This window comes from Dioscorea cayenensis, chromosome 18 (assembly GCF_009730915.1).
Source record: "Dioscorea cayenensis subsp. rotundata cultivar TDr96_F1 chromosome 18, TDr96_F1_v2_PseudoChromosome.rev07_lg8_w22 25.fasta, whole genome shotgun sequence".
Taxonomy (NCBI): Eukaryota; Viridiplantae; Streptophyta; class Magnoliopsida; order Dioscoreales; family Dioscoreaceae; genus Dioscorea; species Dioscorea cayenensis.
The window spans coordinates 23,251,732-23,272,458 of record NC_052488.1 but is presented as its reverse complement, the minus strand read 5'-3'; the positions used below and the strand labels follow the sequence as shown (position 1 = coordinate 23,272,458).

At 39.3% G+C, this 20,727-nt stretch overlaps 4 protein-coding genes across 4 annotated transcripts; 2 read left to right on the top strand and 2 right to left on the bottom strand.

Moving 5' to 3' along the window:
- Positions 1-1,199: 1,199 nt before the first annotated feature.
- On the top strand, positions 1,200-3,326 carry LOC120282961 (protein NRT1/ PTR FAMILY 8.1-like). The gene is given in 5 exon segments (XM_039289791.1): positions 1,200-1,308; positions 1,437-1,654; positions 1,784-2,242; positions 2,244-2,341; positions 2,471-3,326. Coding segments are annotated over 5 exon segments (1,740 nt in total).
- A 410-nt stretch (positions 3,327-3,736) lies between these two features.
- On the top strand, positions 3,737-5,132 carry LOC120282960. Its single transcript, XM_039289790.1, has 3 exons — positions 3,737-4,518; positions 4,606-4,883; positions 5,035-5,132. The coding sequence occupies exons 1-3, from the start codon at positions 3,737-3,739 to the stop codon at positions 5,130-5,132; spliced, it is 1,158 nt and encodes a 385-aa protein (XP_039145724.1).
- A 5,203-nt stretch (positions 5,133-10,335) lies between these two features.
- Positions 10,336-12,479, bottom strand: LOC120282959 (probable anion transporter 3, chloroplastic). The gene is given in 10 exon segments (XM_039289789.1): positions 10,336-10,344; positions 10,390-10,550; positions 10,646-10,679; positions 10,876-11,013; positions 11,244-11,390; positions 11,470-11,514; positions 11,786-12,137; positions 12,244-12,287; positions 12,289-12,386; positions 12,389-12,479. Coding segments are annotated over 10 exon segments (1,119 nt in total).
- Positions 12,480-13,095: 616 nt separating this feature from the next.
- On the bottom strand, positions 13,096-13,698 carry LOC120282958 (probable anion transporter 2, chloroplastic). Its single transcript, XM_039289788.1, has one exon. It carries the CDS (start codon positions 13,681-13,683, stop codon positions 13,096-13,098), a length of 588 nt encoding a protein of 195 aa, XP_039145722.1. The 5' UTR covers positions 13,684-13,698.
- Between the last annotated feature and the right edge of the window lie 7,029 nt (positions 13,699-20,727).

Here is a 20,727-nt window from a genome sequence, read left to right as displayed (position 1 = left end):
CTTAAGAAAGCCATAATACATCATGTTATTTAAGAAGCATTTTTTTTGCAAGTATCTTTATCAATTGGTGGGGAGAGAGTCAGGTGCAATGCAAATTAGTTTAGTCTCCCAAAATTAGTTTTCTATTTCAAGTCCCAAATGTCATGAAGGCGTGATTTTCAGCTTTCCAGTTTCCAGTGGTGTGTGATGATTGATTCTGGTTTGTTGTGCTTGTGCCATGCAAAGGAGTTTTCTCAAGGTATTTATTGACCATGGGCACCATAAATACTCAATGCCTAGGATTGCTCTACAAGCCTTGAGTATCCTTTTCATTTTATTTATTATCTCTCTTGTCATAATGTGTTTAATCATAAACAGCAACATCAACAACAACGACAACAACAATAAGCTGCAGACTTGATAAAACATATATACCTCAGCTTGTCCCTTATGTTAAAAAATATTAGAGAATAATTCTCTATTATTGTTAAATACTCTTTCCATGAAATTAAAGATTCTAATTATGACAATATATAATTTTCTCATATAATAAATATTTTAAATCTTTATAAATTAGGATTGAAATATTTTTTATTTTTTTTTTCATTTTTAGATTATTTAATCCATGTATAAAAATATTACATTTATGTATTTTATTTAATAAATGAAAACACTAACATTTTAAGAACCCCTCTATTAGCTTTTGTTGAATAGCTCAACACTCATTATATCTCTTATTGGCATATCTTACCTCTACACTACTCAATAAAATGATGTTACCCAACAAAAAATTTGTCACATTACTAAAATTGGCCTCATCCTTCTTGTCCGTGCCTATTTCTAAATACTTTTAGTTTGAAGCTTTTTCCTCTGTTGTGTACCTCATGAATCTTCTTCCCACTCTCATCCTCCAACATAAATCACATCATGAGCTTCTTCTTCTTACAAAACCCAATTTTGATCATTTTCATGTTTTTGATATCCACTATTTTTTTGTTAGTTACGTGATAAACTCATCACTGTTCTGTCCGTCTTGAGGAGAAACTAATAAAAAAAATATTTATGAATAATTATTATTAAATTTTTTTGTTTTTTTATTTTTTTTATAAAATGGATGAATCACTAATATAGACCTCCAGGCACACCATTCAATCATTGAAAACATAAGCATTTTACATACACCGCTATTGCCTTTAATTTCTTTCAGGCCCACATGCACCATGGAAGAACTTGAAGGTAAGTACACCAAAGATGGAACAACAGATATCTCAGGGAAGCCTGCTATCAAGAAGAATACGGGGAACTGGAGGGCTTGCCCTTATATACTAGGTATAATTTATTGATTTATTTTCGATTATAGTTTGTCAAGTTTCTTCTCCTTAAATTAATATCATCACAAGTTTATTTAACAAACATCATGTGAATTATACAAAAGCCTTTCAATGCTTTTTCCACAGCAAATGAATGTTGTGAAAGATTGGCATACTATGGCATGAGCACCAATTTGGTGAACTACATGAAAGACCGGCTCCACATGGCGAATACCACAGCAGCAAATAATGTGACCTATTGGTCAGGAACATGCTACATAATGCCTCTCCTCGGCGCTTTTGTTGCCGATGCCTACTGGGGAAGATACAGGACCATTGCCACCTTCATGATTATCTACATATTTGTAAGAATTCATGAAGTACTATATATTAATATATACTGTCATAATTATATTCTTCAAATATATTAATTGTTGTACGTGCTATATATATATATATATATATATTTTACTATATGTTTTGTACGCATGCAGGGTTTGGCGCTGTTATCAATGACAACATGCATAAATGGGCTAAAGCCATCTTCGTGTAATGGTCGTGATGTCTGCCACCCAAAACAGGTGCAGAGCGCCGTTGTGTTCGTAGCTCTTTACCTGATTGCATTAGGGACCGGAGGCATCAAACCGTGCGTCTCTTCCTTTGGTGCGGATCAGTTTGATGAATCTGATCAAAGTGAGAAGAAGAGCAAGAGCTCCTTCTTCAACTGGTTCTATTTCACCATAAATATTGGTGCTCTTATTGCCTCCTCGGTGCTGGTATGGATCCAGATGAATGTGGGCTGGGGATGGGGGTTTGGTATCCCAGCAATAGTAATGGCCATTGCAGTTATCAGCTTCTTTTCAGGGACTCAGTTATACAGGCATCAAATGCCCGGAGGAAGCCCGCTCACTCGTATGGCCCAAGTTATTGTATCTGCAATCAGGAAAAACTCATGTTGAGGTGCCTGCTGACAAATCTCTTCTTCATGAGATCAATGATAATGGATCTGCTATACAAGGCAGTCCCAAGCTAGAGCATACTGATGAGTTCAGGTTAGTATATGTATATATATACTAATATTAGACTTGAAATTGTAATTTGATTTTTTTACTAGTACTGGATTCTTTTCTAGCCTTTTCTATAACATATTAACATGCATATCTATCCCCGCTGCAAGCAAGGTGCCTAGACAAAGCGGCTGTGGTGACACAAAGGGACCAAAGCAAGGGTGGTAGGGTCAGCCCGTGGAGACTCTGCACTGTGACTCAAGTAGAGGAACTCAAAAGTGTAGTGCGTCTTCTACCGATATGGGCCACGGGCATCATTTTCTCAACTGTTTATAGCCAGATGAGCACCATGTTCGTCCTCCAGGGCAACACTCTGGATCCACATATGGGTCCCAGTTTCAAGATTCCCTCAGCTTCACTCTCCCTCTTTGATACCGTCAGTGTCATCTTTTGGGTGCCGGTGTATGATAAAATCATAGTCCCCCTGGCACGCAGGTTTACAGGTCGTGAGAGAGGATTCACGCAGCTAACCAGGATGGGGATTGGCCTGGTGATCTCTGTTTTCTCCATGCTTGCGGCTGGGATCCTGGAGGTTGTCAGGCTACGCATTGTGGGGAGGGATAAGTTATATGATTCCAAGGACTATGTCTCAATGACCATACTGTGGCAAATTCCTCAGTATTTTATAGTTGGAGCAGCCGAGGTGTTCACTTTCGTTGGGCAGTTGGAGTTCTTTTATGACCAGGCACCAGATGCCATGAGGAGCATGTGTTCAGCTCTGTCTCTTACCACTAATGCACTGGGCAATTACTTGAGCTCACTTCTTGTTACCCTAGTGACTGCCATCACAACCATGAACGGGCGCCTTGGGTGGATCCCCGACAATCTCAACCGTGGCCATCTTGACTACTTCTACTGGCTTCTGGCCATCCTCAGCCTTGTCAACTTTGGGGTGTATCTTCTCATTGCCAAGTGGTACACCTATAAGAAGACGGTCCAGACCTCACTACCACACGAGGCAGCCCCATGATGGTATCACATTTAGTATTTACTGAAGGCTGGAGAAGCTAGCAACTCAAGTCTGAATTGAAGAGTAGCTAAAGATGGACTCAAGCCTTGTTAGTTTGGTTGGAATTTAAGTTGAATAATTTTGAATTTTGAGTCAGTCAAAGTAGTTATGAGTGGCGAGGGTAAGCATGCTTTATTTTCTCTGATAAAGCAACGTGTAGGTTGTTGTGAACCCTTGGAGTTTTTGTTTTTATCTGTTTTGTTTCTTTTAATAGTATGTAAGTGCTTGAAATGAACGTGTGTCTATGCATTTTCTCTTTAAAAAATAATATTTTCATTTTGTGTTTTTTGGAGAGTGTGTGATATTCTCTTTGGGTGGAGTCTTTGAATTGGCATCAGAGCTTTAAGCATTGATCTTTGGAGGCTGTGGAAATGGGAGACTCATCAAGTTTTGTATCTAAGGATCCGGTGTTTAGTGGTCAAAACTATTCAGCTTGGGAGGTGAAGATGAAGGCATACTTGAAAGCATATGACCTGTGGGATGCTATAGAGAAGGATGATGATGTTGATATTCTTCTAGAGCACCCAACAGCTGCACAGAAGAAGAGTCATGTTGAAGCTACAACCAAGAAGTACAAGGCTCTCACTGTAATTCATTCAGCAGTGAGTGAAGAGAAGTTTACAAGACTTATGACTTGTGATACAGCCAAACAAGCATGGCTCAAACTCAAGGAGGAGTATGAGGGTGACTTGAAGGCCAGAAGAGTTCAAGTTCTCAACTTGAGAAGAGAGTTTGAAATGTTGCGGATGAAGGATGGAGAAACTGTCAGGGAGTTTGCTGACAGAGTAATGAATGTCGTTAACCGGGTTCGTCTACTTGGAGAGGAGCTCACAGACCAAAGAGTAGTGGAGAAGGTACTAGTTAGCTTGCCTGAGAGGCTTGAGCATAAAATTGCATCCTTAGAAGATTCCAAAGACCTTACAGTGATGAGCGTTGGTGAATTGGTGAGTTCTTTTCAAGCTATGGAGCAAAGACAAAACATGAGAAAAGATGAGAAGGAGTTTAGAGGAAAGCAAGGTGAGACCGCATTGGTGGCTGCTGAGAAGACTAAGTTTCAGAAGAAAACATTCAAAAAGGCAGTTGGGAAGTTTACAGGGACTACAAAGAAGCTAAATGTGCATGATGGGAGTCAAAGCAATACCTATGTGAAGAAGTGAAGGGAATTTCCTCCTTGTCCACATTGCAAACAAACAAATCACTCTCAAAATTTCTGTTGGTTTAGACCAAGTGTCCAATGTAGGAAATGTAAGCAATTTGGTCATATTGAGAAGGTGTGCAAGACTGATCAACAACAACCAAAAGCTCAGGTGGCTGAAGAAGTGGAACGTGATGAAGAGATGATGTTTATGGCCTTTGAGAAGGAAAATTCTGGAAGTGAATGCAAGAGAAGCTGGTTGCTGGATTGTGGGTGCACTCATCACATGTGTGGAGATCTTGAGAGTTTCAAGGAATTGGATCGAAGCTACAAATCTAAAGTGAAGATAGGCAATGGAAGCTATGTTGCTGTGGAGGGGAGAGGTGTTGTTCTCATCAACACACAACACACCAGGAGGTAAAAAGCAAATACTCAATGTGTTTTTTGTACCTGAAATCTCCCAAAATTTGGTAAGTGTAGGCCAATTACTTGAAGCTGGTTTATCATTTAATTTTCATGATAAACTGTGTGAAGTTTTTGATAAAGAAGGTGGAAAACTAATGGAAGTTGAGATGTCAAGCCATAGTTTTCCTTTAAATTGGAAGGATAAGTCTGTATGGAAGCATGGATGAAACCTTGCTGTTGTCACGTCCCAGCCCCACAGCCGGGACCGCGGACAGATCGGCCGCATCCAATGGGACTGGACCCCACTGGGTGCAAGGCCTCAGCTAAAAAGCGGTCGAGTCAGCCCCTAACAGCGGATATGAGCAGAACACAAAAGCACAAATGGGATCTTTGGAAGCCCGAAATACTGCAAGTACGGACTTTAGCAGACCCTCTGAGGAATATAAATACAACCCAGGTTCACAGAATTACAAAATACGATCGGAATACAAGTCTTACACTCTCAAGAAGGTAATAACAAGATATCGATAGCGCAGGACAATCGACTTTTCGACACTTTCTGATGGGATCGCGAGTGCATGAGCCACAAGGGCCCGATGGGATCGCGGGAAATCAACATATAGCGGATATTGCGGAATAATAGCTCATGCTTCATACGGAGATCACGTGAAAATACGCGAGAATCTTGGGAATAATCCAAAAACACGAAAAGCAGCGAAATACATCTCCATGGCTAATACGCAATCAACGAGCGACAGGTGGATCTTGACTATGAAGTCGGACGAGCAGAATAGAATATCAGTCAGTAGCCGGATCTTCAGCGCATGATCGGGGGTAAGCGCTACTACGGAAAAACATATGCACATGGCTAGGACTTACTCCTCCTAGCTGGGCGAGCCAGAAATGGAGATGTACTAAAAACAACAGAAACTACGGAATACAGACAGAGGAATTACTGAATAAATAATACAAATAAGAAAATAAATAAATAACCATAAATACCACTCAAATAAATAAATAAATAAAATTATTAAACAATGCAATAATTAAATAATAATTATTGCCAGAAATACGGAATACACAGTGCGAGAGCCTACCTGGCTCCGAGCTATAGAGTTGGGTTCACCAAGTCCCGCGAACTACAGCTCGGTATAGATCTACCCAGACAGAATAATCTAACTTAGGTTACAAAACTTGGGCCGGGCCTAAATTACAACTATAGCCCAAGCTAATACAACAAATAAAAGAGTTCATAGCTATTAAAGGTTTACACAAGGAAATTAGCTAGGCAAATAAAATGCTCCAAGAAAGCTTTAAACATAACACCAGCCCAATTAACTTTCCAAGATTAAAATCAAACTTAACTCATGAATCTGAATATATAAGTTTCTTTAAATCTATAATTTAAAATTCCAAAACCCAACCAAACAAATAATAACCACAAAAATAAATCATAATAGCATGATTTTCAGGTTACTAAAATTCAGAAATTTTCAGTCAAGAACCTCGTTAAGGCATGATTATATATATATGTATATATTCACAAAGAAAACCAAGAAACAATACTCTAGTTGCTTAATTACCACTCCACTTAACAACCGAATAAAAACACTCCATGACATGAAAAAAAACATGCTCAACTAAATTCTCAGATTTACATGCTAAAAATATTTAAACAAAGTTTTAACAAGATAAGGATTAAGCTTAACACCAAGCTATAAGATATGAACAAACATACCCAAGATTCAAGAACCAACAACACAAGAGATAAACATACATGTTTGGCACTAACAAAACAAATAAAACAAGACAATAAAAAATTCAGAATTCTGAAGAAAATAACAAGCTTACCTCTAAGCTTGTTGGTGACAAGTTCCACTCAAAAACCAAGCATAAAGAGAAAAGAAAATGACACCAAAATTCGGCCAAGGTTGAGTTGTTTTAAGGGTAAGAGAGTTTGGAGAGCAAGAAGATTGGTTGCACAACTAAGCCTATAAAAGCAACCCATAAACTCAATTAAAAGCCTCCACTAATCAAAAACAGGAAAAACCAATAATCCACAATCAGGCAAGATCCGGAAATTAAGGCAATGAAACAAACATTGGGGCCCACTCACCAAACACCTAGTCAACCCAGTCAAAGATGAAGAAAAAGAAATTTTTACAAACATTACAGCTGTGGCATAGGAGGTATGGCCATTGTAGTCTTGATACTCTTAAGCTGATGAAAGACACTTAGATGGTGATCAACATGCCAAACATGAACACAAGAAGAGGCTCATGCACTGTATGTGAAGAAGGGAAATCACATAGACTTCCTTTCCCTGCGCAACCAATTAGAAGAGCAACAAAGAAGCTTGAGTTGGTTCACACTGATATATGTGGACCTATGCACATTGAATCATTGAATGGAAGTAAGTATTTCATTCTATTCATTGATGATTTTAGCAGGTTCACATGGGTGCATTTTATGAGGCTAAAGTCTGAAGCTTTTCAGAAGTTTACGGAATTAAAAGCATTGGCTGAGAATGAATCTGATCTCAAGATCAAAACCTTGAGATCAGATAATGGTGCTGAGTTCTTATCAAACCAATTTCAGGAGTTTTTGCAGTTGAATGGCATCCTACATCAGCTCTCAGCTCCATACTCACCTCAACAAAATGGTGTGAGTGAGAGGAAGAACAGATCAGTGTTGAACATGTCAAGATGCTTGCTCTTTGAGAAGAAAATGCCAAAGTTTTTCTGGGCTGAAGCAGTGAATACTGCTGTCTATTTGCAGAACCGGTTAAGTACCAAGGCACTAAACAATCTTACACCTTATGAAGCTTGGACAAGCTACAAACCAAAGGTAAATCATCTCAGAATCTTTGGTAGTGTGTGTTACATTCATGTTCCACAGGAGAGGAGAAAGAAGCTTGATAAAAGAGCAGAGATGGGTATTCTGGTAGGCTATAGCTCAGTGACCAAGGGCTATAGAATCTACAATGTATTCTCTTATAAAATCATAGTTAGCAGAGATGTGAGAATTGATGAAGATCAAGTATGGAACTGGGAAAATGATAATACAATGACAGTTGAAGCTGAACATCAGTTTGTTGAACATCCAATGCATATGCAAGGTGTCCAAAAATGTTCAAGATGAAGAGCTTGAAGAAGAAATTGGAGAAGATAATAATGATGAGGTGTCATCTAGAGGTTTTTAGAAGTTTGGAAGACATATATGCTCGTTGTAACTTGGCATCATTGGAACCCCGAAAATTGTTTTTGAAGCTTTAAAAATCGAGATGCATGGAGAAATGCAATGGAGGAGGAGCTTAAAATGATTGAGAAAAGTGATACATGGATACTAGTGACACGACCAGTTGGAAAGAAGGTGTTAGGTGTCAAATGGGTTTTCAAATTAAAATTGAATGCGAGATGGGACTGTAAAACAAGCACAAAAGCAAGGCTAGTTGTGAAGGGGCTATTCACGGGGAAGTTGGAGTGGATTTCTTTGATACCTTCGCACCTGTGGCAAGGCTAGATACTATCAGATTGGTGTTGGCTATCACTGCTCACAAAGGTTGGTATGTTTATCAATTGGATGTAAAATCAGCCTTCCTCAATGGGTATCTAAATGAAGACCTCTATATTCATCAACCAGAAGGTTTTGAGAAGCCAGGTGAAGAAACAAAGGTCTACAAACTTCAGAAGGCACTCTATGGCTTAAAACAGGCTCCCAGAGCCTGGTATAGCAGATTGAACTCTCATCTATTGAACATTGGGTTCATGAGAAGTGAAACTGAAGCAACATTGTATGTGAAAAGAAGTGAATGTGAAGACTTATTAGTTGTTTCAGTGTATGTGGATGATATTTTATTAATAGGCAGCAAAGAATCAAAGGTTGAAGAGTTTAAAGAGAGCATGAAGACAACTTTTGAGATGAGTGATCTTGGGAGGATGTCATTCTTCTTGGGAATGGAGGTGAAGCAAATGGAGACTGGAATATTTTTACATCAAAAGAAGTATGCAGAAGAACTCTTATCCAAATTCTGTATGGGAAATAGCAAGCCAGTCAGTACACCATTTTCAGTTGGAGAAAAACTCTTCAAGGAGGATGGTACACCTCAAGTAAATGGGAGAATGTATAGAAGCTTGATTGGGAGTCTATTATATCTCTGCAGCACAAGACCTGATATTGTGTTCTCTGTGAATTACTTGTCTCGATTCATGCAAAATCCAACAGAGAGGCATTTTCAAGCAGCAAAGAGAGTTCTTCGATACATTAAAGGAACAGTTGATTATGGCATATACTATGGTAGAACAAATTCAGTAAATCTTATTGGTTTTTCGGACAGTGATTGGGCTGGAAATGATGAAGAAATGAAGAGTATTTCTGGAAATTGCTTTACTATTGGGACTGGAGTGATCACTTGGAACTCAAAAAAGCAAGGTCCAGTAGCTCAATCAACGGCTGAAGCTGAGTATATTGGGGTATCTGAAGCAGTGAAACAGGATGTTTGGCTAAGAAAACTGATGGCTGATCTTGGCTTTGATATATCTGAAGCTACTCTTATCCTATGTGATAATTGTGCAGCTATTTCGATAGCAAAGAATTCAGTTTTTCATAGTAAGACCAAGCACATCAAAGTTAAATACCATGTTGTTCGTTACTTTGAAGAGAATAAAGAAATTAAAGTGGTGTTTTGCTGTTCTGAAGAGCAATTAGCTGATATATACACTAAGCCTTTGAGTAAATTCAAATTTGAGATACTCAGAATGAGGCTTGGAATGGACAGCTTGAGTCCAAGGAGGAGATTGAAGGCTGGAGAAGCTAGCAACTCAAGTCTGAATTGAAGAGTAGCTAAAGATGGACTCAAGCCTTGTTAGTTTGGTTAGAATTTAAGTTGAATAATTTTGAATTTTGAGTCAGTCAAAGTAGTTATGAGTGGAGAGGGTAAGCATGCTTTATTTTATCTGATAAAGCAACGTGTAGGTTGCTGTGAACACTTGGAGTTTTTGTTTTTATCTGTTTTGTTTCTTTTAATAGTATGTAAGTGCTTGAAATGAACGTGTGTCTATGCATTTTCTCTTTAAAAAATAATATTTTCATTTTGTGTTTTTTGGAGAGTGTGATATTCTCTTTGGGTGGAGTCTTTGATTTACAATAGAGAAAACACACGCTGTTATCCCTATGAACAAGCAAGCAACATTGGAAATTTACATTGGCTGCACATGCTGGGCAAGAGAATATGTTGACTTGATCTTATTTCTGCCCCGTTTTATGTATTTGGTTGTTGGAACTTATTTGATTCATTGATCATGCCCGAAATTCATTAAACAAAAAAAAAAAAAGCGTGCAGCTTGAACAGCTCACCCCAATTTAGATGTTGGTAATATAAAATTTACAATAATATATATATATATATAGATATATATGACTATATGACAATTATAATACCTGGGAATGGCAAAAGAATGTTTACAAAAAGATTAATAGAAAAACTTGCTCCCCGGTGGCAAAGAGATTCCAGAAGATGGTGGTGATGAAGTAGAGGGCTGAGGTGAGTGTCAGGAAGGCCTGAAAGGAGCCCAACCACTGCACGAAGTAGCCGGTTCCTATGGTGCTGATTATTGCAGCAAGTGTACCAACAGAGTTTGTAATCCCTACCAAGGAGAGGATGCGATTAGTTAGCCAACAATAAATATGAACATCAAACTATTTAACAGCATCAAACAGGTAATGGTAAGTTCTAACATACCATGAAGGAATCCTGCATACCGCGGTGCAATATCCTGGTAAAAAAACAAAGGGGGTAAAGTTTGAACATCATAATAACAAAACTAACAGAACGAATTATGTTGTATTGTGACATTTCATCTCTAACATGAGGGTCATGTTCACATCATAAAGGATAAAAGAAATGGCAAACTTCTCAAGATCGAGAATAAGTAATGTACATAAAGTAGAAATGGTAGACATAATATTTACCTGCATGTTGAGCAGGAAGCCAGCCTGGCTGAAAGAGCTGAAGCTCAACGCAACAGTCATTAAAAACGCTGCTGCATTGGGAGTTTGAGCGTATTTCAAGCACAACAATGCCAGTGCGGGCCCAATGAAACCAATTGACTGTCACATTCATACACCGGGATAAAAAATAATGTCAGTTAACTATTTACATTCAACCCAATAATGAGCAACATAAATATGGTCCTGCTCTTCAAGACCCAACAACCAGAAAAGCTTTATTCAAACAGTTTATAATTTTCAATGCGAAATATCTTGGCCAAAAAAAAAAAAAAAAGAGTAACTTTCGAATAAGTGAATAAACCACCTGTTATTAGCTTAAAAAAAATTACCTGCATGATTTTGCGAACTCTAGTTACAGGATGACCAGAAGCAATTAGAGAATCAGAGGCGGCTCCAGCTATGTAACCTGATATGGCCATCATACCCCAAGGCACAGCACTAAACCATGCGGCTTGTTTAAGATTCACATTATATACCTATAACAGCAAGAAATGATTGAGCATTATGTTGAAAGACAAAAGTAGTGCACTTTTCAAGTGGAGTATTGATGCTTACAGTCTTGAAGTACACAGGCATCCATGAAAGAAGCACAAAGTAGCCCTGCATCCAAGTTTAATTAATATCAAAATTTCAGTTACAAAAGTTTAAGTTGTTCTTTTTCATAAATATCAACCTAACTCTAGCACACAAACTTGCAACCAAAGTTTTATAACTATGGCATGTCTGCAAAATGTTCACTCAAGAGCAGCACAAAACAGAACGACGTAGTTATCGATAAGGAAAGCCTTTGATAAGAAAAGCGTAACTGAGTGACTTATTATCCAAATTTAGAAGGATAAGAAAAGCGTTTTTGTTGATAAATTGAACTCACCCAGTTGTTGGTAACATTGGCAAAGATGATAGCCCATGTAGGCAGCTTGGACAGCAAATGGCGAAGAGGTGGAAATTTGGAGCCGCTGGAAGAAGAGACATCTGTCTTCCCAGCTCGGATCAATTGCAACTCATAAGTGCTGATCAGAGGACTGTCTCCAGGATCATTTGTGACCCCATTTACCCAGAGAGATAGCCACATAAACCCAAGTGACGCAAACAGAGAAAATGCCCCAGCAAGTCCAATGCTTGACATTATGACAGGTGTTGCCAAGAAACTTATAACATTTCCTAGGTGAAACCCAGCCATTGATAGGCCCACCGCGCTTGCTCGTTCATGGCAAGGAAACCAACTGTATGTTGACAATCAAAAAAATCCAAAAAAATTGTCATCATTCGGATGTTATGAGCAAAGTGGCCATTTAACAAGGAGTTGAATTGTTAGCACATGAACTTTACCGGGATAAGAGTGTGTTCATGGAAGGCAAGGCAACACCTTCAGCAAAGGCCAAACAGAGCACGGACTGCCAGAAGCATCGCGGTGGAGTGGTCAGCAGCCCATGGAGTGAGGAAAGTGGCAAGGGACCAGAGAGCCACCCCCATGCCATCACTCTCTTCCCGCCGTATCTGTCTGCCAGAGCTCCACCAGCGACAGATGAGAACAAGTATCCCCACAGAGACGAGACTGCAGCCATGAAAAACTCAATAACATTTACTTAGCCCGCGTCAATGCTAAAATACAACTGATATCTCGTTACCAATTTAACTGTTATCATTCTACTTGAAATAAAATTATATGTATTAACGCTATTCGCCATCCAGGTTGGGATCCATTTTGATTGGAATGCCAAAAATTTCAAAAATCAAAAGAAAAAAACACAATATGCTCATTTTTTTTAATTAAGTATTCATTGAATAGGGTGGTATCACACTGTTGAGCGTACAATTACGCATCAAAACAAATAAAGTGGTCTACGTAGGGAAAAGACAGCGAAAGAGGAGTAGGTGGATGCCTCCAAAGCATATATTAGTTGTCTTTTTGGTGCAGATGGGTTAGGTATGCATCTCCTCTTAAATCAACATACCCACCATTCATGATTTGGACAACAAATTTAAATAATAAAAAAAAAAACAAAGAAGAAATGATTACTCATAAAACAAAAGACGATCGAATTACTAGCGGATTTTCTTATAAATTAAATAAAAAGAGAAAATTATGCCATTTATGAAAACACGGCCATTAGTGGTGGTTGAACAATATGAACAAGAATAAGAATAATAAACAGTAATTAACAATTAACCAATTGATATTTAGTGGTGGCATACTGGCATGGCATGAGAGGTGGAAAAGGAGCTGACCTGGACGATCCCCAGGAAGGAACTGGACCAGCCATATTTGGCGGCGAGGGGGACCACGGCGACGGACATGACGACGCGATCGGCATTGCAGAGGCACATCACCAAGGACACCAAAGCCACCACCTTTGCTCTCTCCGGGATCCGGATTGCTTCTTCTTCCCTACCGATCCCTCCCGCCCCTGCACCGCATATCACAACTCTCGCCGCCCTTTCACGCCTCCTTTTCTCCTCTACTCTCTCACCTAATACAAACCCAAAGCCACCGTTGCCGTTGCATGCGCTACTGCCACTGCTAGTACTGCTACTGGAACAAGTTCCACCTTGATTCTTCCACGGCACTCTGTCACCAATTCTGCTGATGATCCGAAGCCTAGATCCTCCATGACGAGAATTTGAGGACCCGATCGAACCATTCGATATATTATAAGGAGAAGAGATCCAAGAAGAAGAAGAAGAAGAAGAAAAAGAAGAAGGACGTGAACAATGAGAAGAATGGGAAGGGAGAACGGATTTCGCTGGCGTGGGTGACACCACCTCCATCGGTTGAGATGGGAGATCAACTCGCAGAAATGATATAGATATATATATATATATATATATATATATATATATAAAGAGTTTTATTGGATACAAATATATGTCTGACGGAGAGGGACGGGAGGTTGTTGGTTTTGGTTGCAGGGGGTTTGGTGGGGTCAAAGAAGCAGAAAAAAGTCTATAGATAGGCAGGGTTGGTGGCGAAGGAGCAAAAGCCTCACGACTCATTTGGATGTCTTTAGATAAGTTTTTAGGGAGATTTGAGTGCCAATATCCGCTGCGAGAGATCCCAACGACGACACCCATGACCCAACCAACCCTCGCATAGTCGCATGTCAATGACGCCACGTTGCTTTTACTTCTGCTGCCAGATGGATCCCACCAGAGCGCGATGACCGAGTGTTCGGTGTGTGTAAACTGTGAAGAGTGAAGACTCCTCAACAACAACACTGCTGATGTAACACCAACGTGGCATGGGACCTTTAAGCCACTATTCTTAACTCTATAATAATTAAGCAATGCTTTCTGTGACTGTGCCTCGGCAAATCATCCATGAATCTCCAGCGTGCTCGTGTGTAGCTCGTGACATAAACAAACCATTGTATTCCCTATCTTTGTTTGCTACCGAGGGCGAGGGGTTCATCTCTCTTTTGTTCACGATTTACACAAATTAGCAGGCAAGACCCACGTGGTAGCGGCTCAATCCTCGAGTCAGATCAGCAAACATTGTTGTTTTCCTACTAATTATTCTCTTCACGAAATTATGCCTCATCCAATCCCATCCCATCCCATCCTATCTCTTTGTTCACGTTCAATTTCCTTCCAAAAAAACTATCATCTGCATTTCATATTATTTCCAGCGGTCTCATTTTACCGTTCTATCCCATCACTTCCCTGTTAATCCCAAACCCAATCAAGTACAAGTGTACAACCAACAAACCAATTTTCATTTATTTTCCTCTGTTTACTGGCGGCCAAGTCATAAATCTTATTTTATTTTAAAAAATAAATAAACCATATTAACAAAATATAATTTGACAACCATGCAGAATTTTTTTCTTTTGGTCAGTGGTTCTGAAAGGTTTACGTGCTTTTAGAAGCTGTGTCACAGTTAGTGTTAACCCTGGCACGGAAACTTTGTTCTGGAAGGACCGCTGGCTCAACGGTCGTGCACTCATGCATCTTTGGCCGGATGAATTTTTAGCTTCGTCTATGCAGAACGCTTTGGTTGCTGACTTGATGCATCTTCTTGATTGTCAGCCGTTTGCAAATGATCTTGAGATCTCAATGCTCATTCCGATTCGGGCTCCTCCTCTGTTCCTGCTAGGGATTTGAGATCATGGAGTCTGACTACAAATGCTTCCTTTATAGTCAAATCCTTCTACAACCGACTCAATGATAGCGGGCTCCGTTGTTCGAGTGCACAATTCTTTTGGAAAGGGCCTTGCCCTAGGAAAGTCAATATCTTCAACTGGTTGGCGTGGAAGAAAAAAATCTTTACACTTGTAAATCGCTAGCGTAGATGTACTGAGGCTCCGACCGACATGCGTGTGTGCTCATCACCTGCAGTCGGAATCGGAGGACCATCTATTTCTTCAATGTCGGTTTGCTACTGAGGTGTGGGCGAAGTTAAATGAGGCTTGTCAACTAGCGGCATTTCCTTGCTCGATGTCAATTCTTTGGGAGGGCTGGAGATCACCTGCTGTGTCTCGCTCAGCGGATGTTTGGGAGTGCAGGTGATCAAAGCTTTTTGTGTAGTCCATTTGACTTGAGAAATGATGTTATTTTTTTGTCGATAAATGTGTGAATCCGGCTTGGTGTCTTTTACGAAGACCCGACCAACTCATTCTATCTTGGTACTCTAGTAGCTCGGGACGGATTGAGATCGGCGCTGGCGATTCCATCTCCTCTATTCGGTAGCGACTTAGAGTTCGCTAGACCTCGATCCCGAGGTGGCGAGTGCTTTGACGATAGAGGAGGTTATGGATGTTACCGTGGGGTAGAGCTTTGTTTCTTTGTGGGTCAGAAGGAGACCCGTTGTTCCTCCCATTTTGTTGTGTTCTTTTGTGGCTCCACATCTTGTGGGCTTCTATTGTATCTATTCTACTTTTATTTATGAATGTGGTATATCCACTTTTTCAAAAAAAAAAAAAATTGACAACCATTAGATAACTATGAGTGATGGGTGAATGACAATACTGTATAAATATATTATAAAAAATACTATATAAGCACAATAAACTCACGGTTTACCAGATCCCCTATAAGAACTAAGAAGAACCGAATTCTTCATCCCTCCAGAATTGTAAAATTATTTTTGAAATTGTGGTCATTGATATATCATCTTGGACGCACATGGTAAGTCTTTATTACCCCTCATGTTAACCTGTTCAACATGTAAATCCCTAAGAGATCGTTAAGTCCACCGTACTTATCTGTATCTTTGACATCCCTTTGTAGGGAGACGCTTGTCGCCATTTGTCAATATATATATAATTAATTAATAATAATTGTAATCAACAGCAAAAAGAAATACAAATTAATGTTAAACTCTGATGGATATTAACCAATGTAATGAACATCTAAACTACCTGCAGCAAAAACCACCGGTTCGAGAGGAGCGCAAGTACAATTCTGTTCTAGGCTGTGTGAACTATAGATCAACAAGAATCATAGCTTCACTTCAAATGCAATCCATTTGGAGCAATTGGTGGCAATAAGCTGATATATTCAAAACAACATATGGCGACCAAATTTTCTTCTACCTAGGGAACACGACAAAGACAGCCAAAACTTCAATAAAATTGCTTCATATGTAGTATTCAATAAAGAACCAAGACCTTCAAGGAAGAAAAAGACAGTGAGATGCTGAATGAGTAAAACTGATGACCGAGGAACCACATCAGTTCCCAGATCATAGAGATTTCCTACTGATCTTCCCTATTGAAGTGCGCCTATCTAATGTAAAATGGTCAGAGCCGAAAACTGTAATGATCCCAATACGATCTCCGAAAGATTAACAGGATGAGAAAATTTTCTCTAATGATGAAGATTTAGGGGAAGGAAATTAAATAATTACAAAATGGCAAAAATAATTATTTACTCTAAAAATAACTTGCTATCCAGCGAAAGCAGTGTTACAAATGCCTGCAGGCACTCATGTGATTCTGAACAATTAATTAGGACACCAGAAAGCAGCCAAACTTCCAAGAGTAAATCAAGTTGGATAAAGAGAACAGTCTATACACTATAAATCAATTATCTTAATATAGAACCATTCTTAAAAGAGAAGGCATTATGTAGCGCTAATATAACGTAGATGTAGGAACAAGCTTAACATGAAGTACCTCCAGATAAGCTGAGCAACAAGTAAAAGAAATTAGATAAATAATCAGGCATGTTTGAAGACTCACTAATACAAAGTATTGTTAAAAGAACTAAAGCAAATGACGACTAAAAGTCCAGCCAAAGATAAAGGAGGAACTTTAGCTACGTACACTGTTGAGAAAAGCAATCCATTGACCAAGAAAGAATGTGTCTCCAGGGGTGAAAAATTATTCAAGGGATACCAGAAACCAAATAATGATTAAGTTGATAAGCGTGACATCAATGACAGAATTTTGAATATGGAAAAGAATAAAGCACAGAGAAACAGAAAGTAATCAGGTGATCAACATAATGTACATGCCCGAAATGTATGAAATCAAATAAGCTAACTAGAATGCAACAAATTTTGAATATAAAAAATTCAATTAGTGTAGTAATATGATATATTGTGTTAAAATACAGGCATCTGCACAAGCAAAAACCAAAAATTCATTGCATGGAACATGCCAACTAGATTGATTTTCATATTTATGAATAAACAGAAGCATGCTAGAAACAGCTCATCTTTCAAGGGATAAAGATATTAAAATTTGCAGGACAACGCACTAACTTAACAAGTAGAAAAATAGAATAGAGAATCAGTTTAGAAAATAATATCATTAAAAAAATAATAGCATGTGGCTCATGTTCTGAAGTGCCCATGCTTGATATCAACAACAAGAGTTCTCACACTGGTGGTGGGCTAATAAGTAAAAAAATGGCCATTGACCATAGGGGCCATATCCCTAATATTAAGCTAAAAAAAATTGCATTAAAAAATAGAACAAGTGGGGGTTCTCGATGTTTTCATTCCAATCTATACTATGATTTCATAGCACTCGCTAATATATATATATATATATATATATATACATAAGCATTATTACTGTGTTTAGCATTCAGATAGCATATTTACTTGGTATGACCTTCAATCACCAACGACATTGTTGTTTTTCGTTTCAAAAATAATCTCTTTTTAAATCTATGTTTAACTAAATATAACCCAAATTTTTTAAGACTAGTTTAATTTTAAAATAAAACTAAGTTTAGAATGTTTATTTTCTATTAGGGCTAAAAAAATGTTTAGTTTATAAATATTAGCATAGTGTTAGTTCTTTGCAATAATTAAGAGAGATATTTGAGTAGATAACTCTTTAATATATATTGAGTAATTTAAAAGCTCTTGTTTTGTTTTGAATATGCAATATGATATTATATCTCTAATTATACTCTCGTAAATCGCTAATGTTCATAAGCTACAGTGACAGTAAAAAGTCATCTTCTTGTCGAATATTAACTACAGTGTAGCAGGAGTTGATTTATCGTAAATACAAACAAGACAAGCAATCATGTGGTGGTCCTTACCTCCACTAAATGCCTCGACCCCAAAATTTAATTGAAATCAAATTATAAAATCTATAAAAACAAAGCAAAGTGAATAGAGAAACCTAATCCAAACCGTGCAAATTGAGAAGGATCACCAGAAGGACTTCCAATGACTGGCTCAATTTGCAAACCCCACGATCACCGATTCACCAGCTCCCCCTTGTGAGAGTAGGATTCTAATGTCTTGGTCCAATCTCAGAGGATTAGAGCAAACTCCAGCGGGGAAATTTGGGGATTTTCAAATGAATGACCAGAAGTGGAAAGGGAGGGAGAACAAGAAGTGAAAGTTTTTTTTAGAGAAAATGCCGCCCAAAAAGTATTTCGGCCAATTGGGCCAGGGATCCATTAGTCCATCATACTTAGAGTCCATACATAATTTTAATTTTTTCAGGTTTTTTTAATAAAATGAATAAAACACATTAAATTTAAATTCTAAAACTTAATTATTCAAAAAAAAAAATTTAAAACTTAAGAAGAGGGTGAACAAAATAAGGAAAGTGCAATTGGGCTTGTCTTATCTTGTACTGTGTTTTGTTATAAATGAATATAGGGTTTTTGGGAAAAAGTTGATAAACCACTATATTAATAAAAATAACACCTACCACTAGATGTGGTAAGGATACAACCGAAACCCCAATCAAAAGGTACAACTAAAGACCAACAAAAAGCGAGGAACAACCACCCTCCTCAAGGCCATATGCAACAAGGCACTTATCCCTCGACCGTGTCGTGAACCTCCTCAGCAGGCTAGGTCGCACCACGAACCACACAGTTGGGCCCCAAGAACTCCAAGCTCCTCCGAATAGAGGTGATGATCTCATCAACCTTCTCTCTAACTTTGTCGTCGACTTCCTTTTCAATAAATAGCCCACTAGCAGGCCCATGTTCAAGCCCAAATTCACTGGATCAAGCAATCCCCTCATCAGTTTTAATCCCATGTGCTTGGCCCACATTACGGCCCACATCACAAAGAAGCAAGGGATCTCCATGTTCCAATACATTCTGGGCCGAACTGACTTGGCCCAGGATCCAATCCGAAACCACACAAATAATTGGGTCCGTCAGAACACGGGACCCAACATTCCCAGCATCACATGCGGCCCCCCGTTTAGCCAGCATAAGTCTCACGTGAGAAATCTTTCCCCGCTGTTCATCCGCAAGGCTAGGAGAAACCTTGGACACCTTAGAGCTGCCACCTGTCTCTATCGGATTACGGACCACCCAATGCTAGACACGTCGAGCTCTCGACGATCGAGCCGCCAAACGTGCCAGCCCATCTCGTTCAGGCATCTGAGCCCATGCACGACCAATGGGTCCCCCCCCCCGAGCATTACGTTGACCATCGGTCCAACTCCCCGGCGACCTCCGATGAACCTGCACCGTTGCTTGATCCCTGTGGGAGCAGAGCTCCACCACAATATCCTTCGTCGAAGTGCCACTAAGAAGGTCACCCGACACCGACCACGTCCCCAGTTCGACCGGGCGGGAGCTAAGCTCGACCTGCCCCTTATCCCACGACGATAATCTAATCTTCCCTTGAATCCCAACTCTTTTTCTCATCTTTTTCTTACCAAGAAGAACAACGATAGGGCGAGCACACTCCTTCATTTGCTTGCCCATCTCCTCCGGTGGGATATCATGAGTGAACATATGCTCCTCCATGGCTCCATCCCTCGATCCGCTCACCCACTGCGCCTCAGACCATACCCGCTTCTGTTTAACAGCTCTTCCCTGCAGTACGCAATGCCCAGCAAGTCGACGCTCAGACATTTGGGACGACAGCATTTCAACTCCGGCATGAGAGCCAGGCTCCACCGTTGCCGGTCGGACCTCTACCAAGCTACCTTGATTGCCAGTATGGGAGCAAAGCTCAACCACTGCCGTCATCAAAAGCAACAACTCACTATCATCACCTGGAGCCACTTGATGATACATCATCTCCTCCTCTTCCCAAAGAAATTGCTCCAACAAAACCAACATCCCATTTTCCTCCTCCGCCTCATCACCAAACATCCAGGGAAAACCTTTGACTTCATCATGAGCGGAAGACAAGATACCAACTGGAGCAAAGAAACCTAATCCGTCCGACGAGAAGCAAAGACGAACGTCGCCCTGCATCTCCCCCCTATATGGTGGTTATCTACCATGAATGTTCACCTAAAGGTTAATATTTAATATTGAGAATCCCTTGGAAAAATGAATGGGAGGATTTTATGGCATTGAAATAAATGAATATAGTCTATCCATTTTTTTAAAAAAAATAAAATAAAATAAGAAAAGTGGTTATGGAGAAGA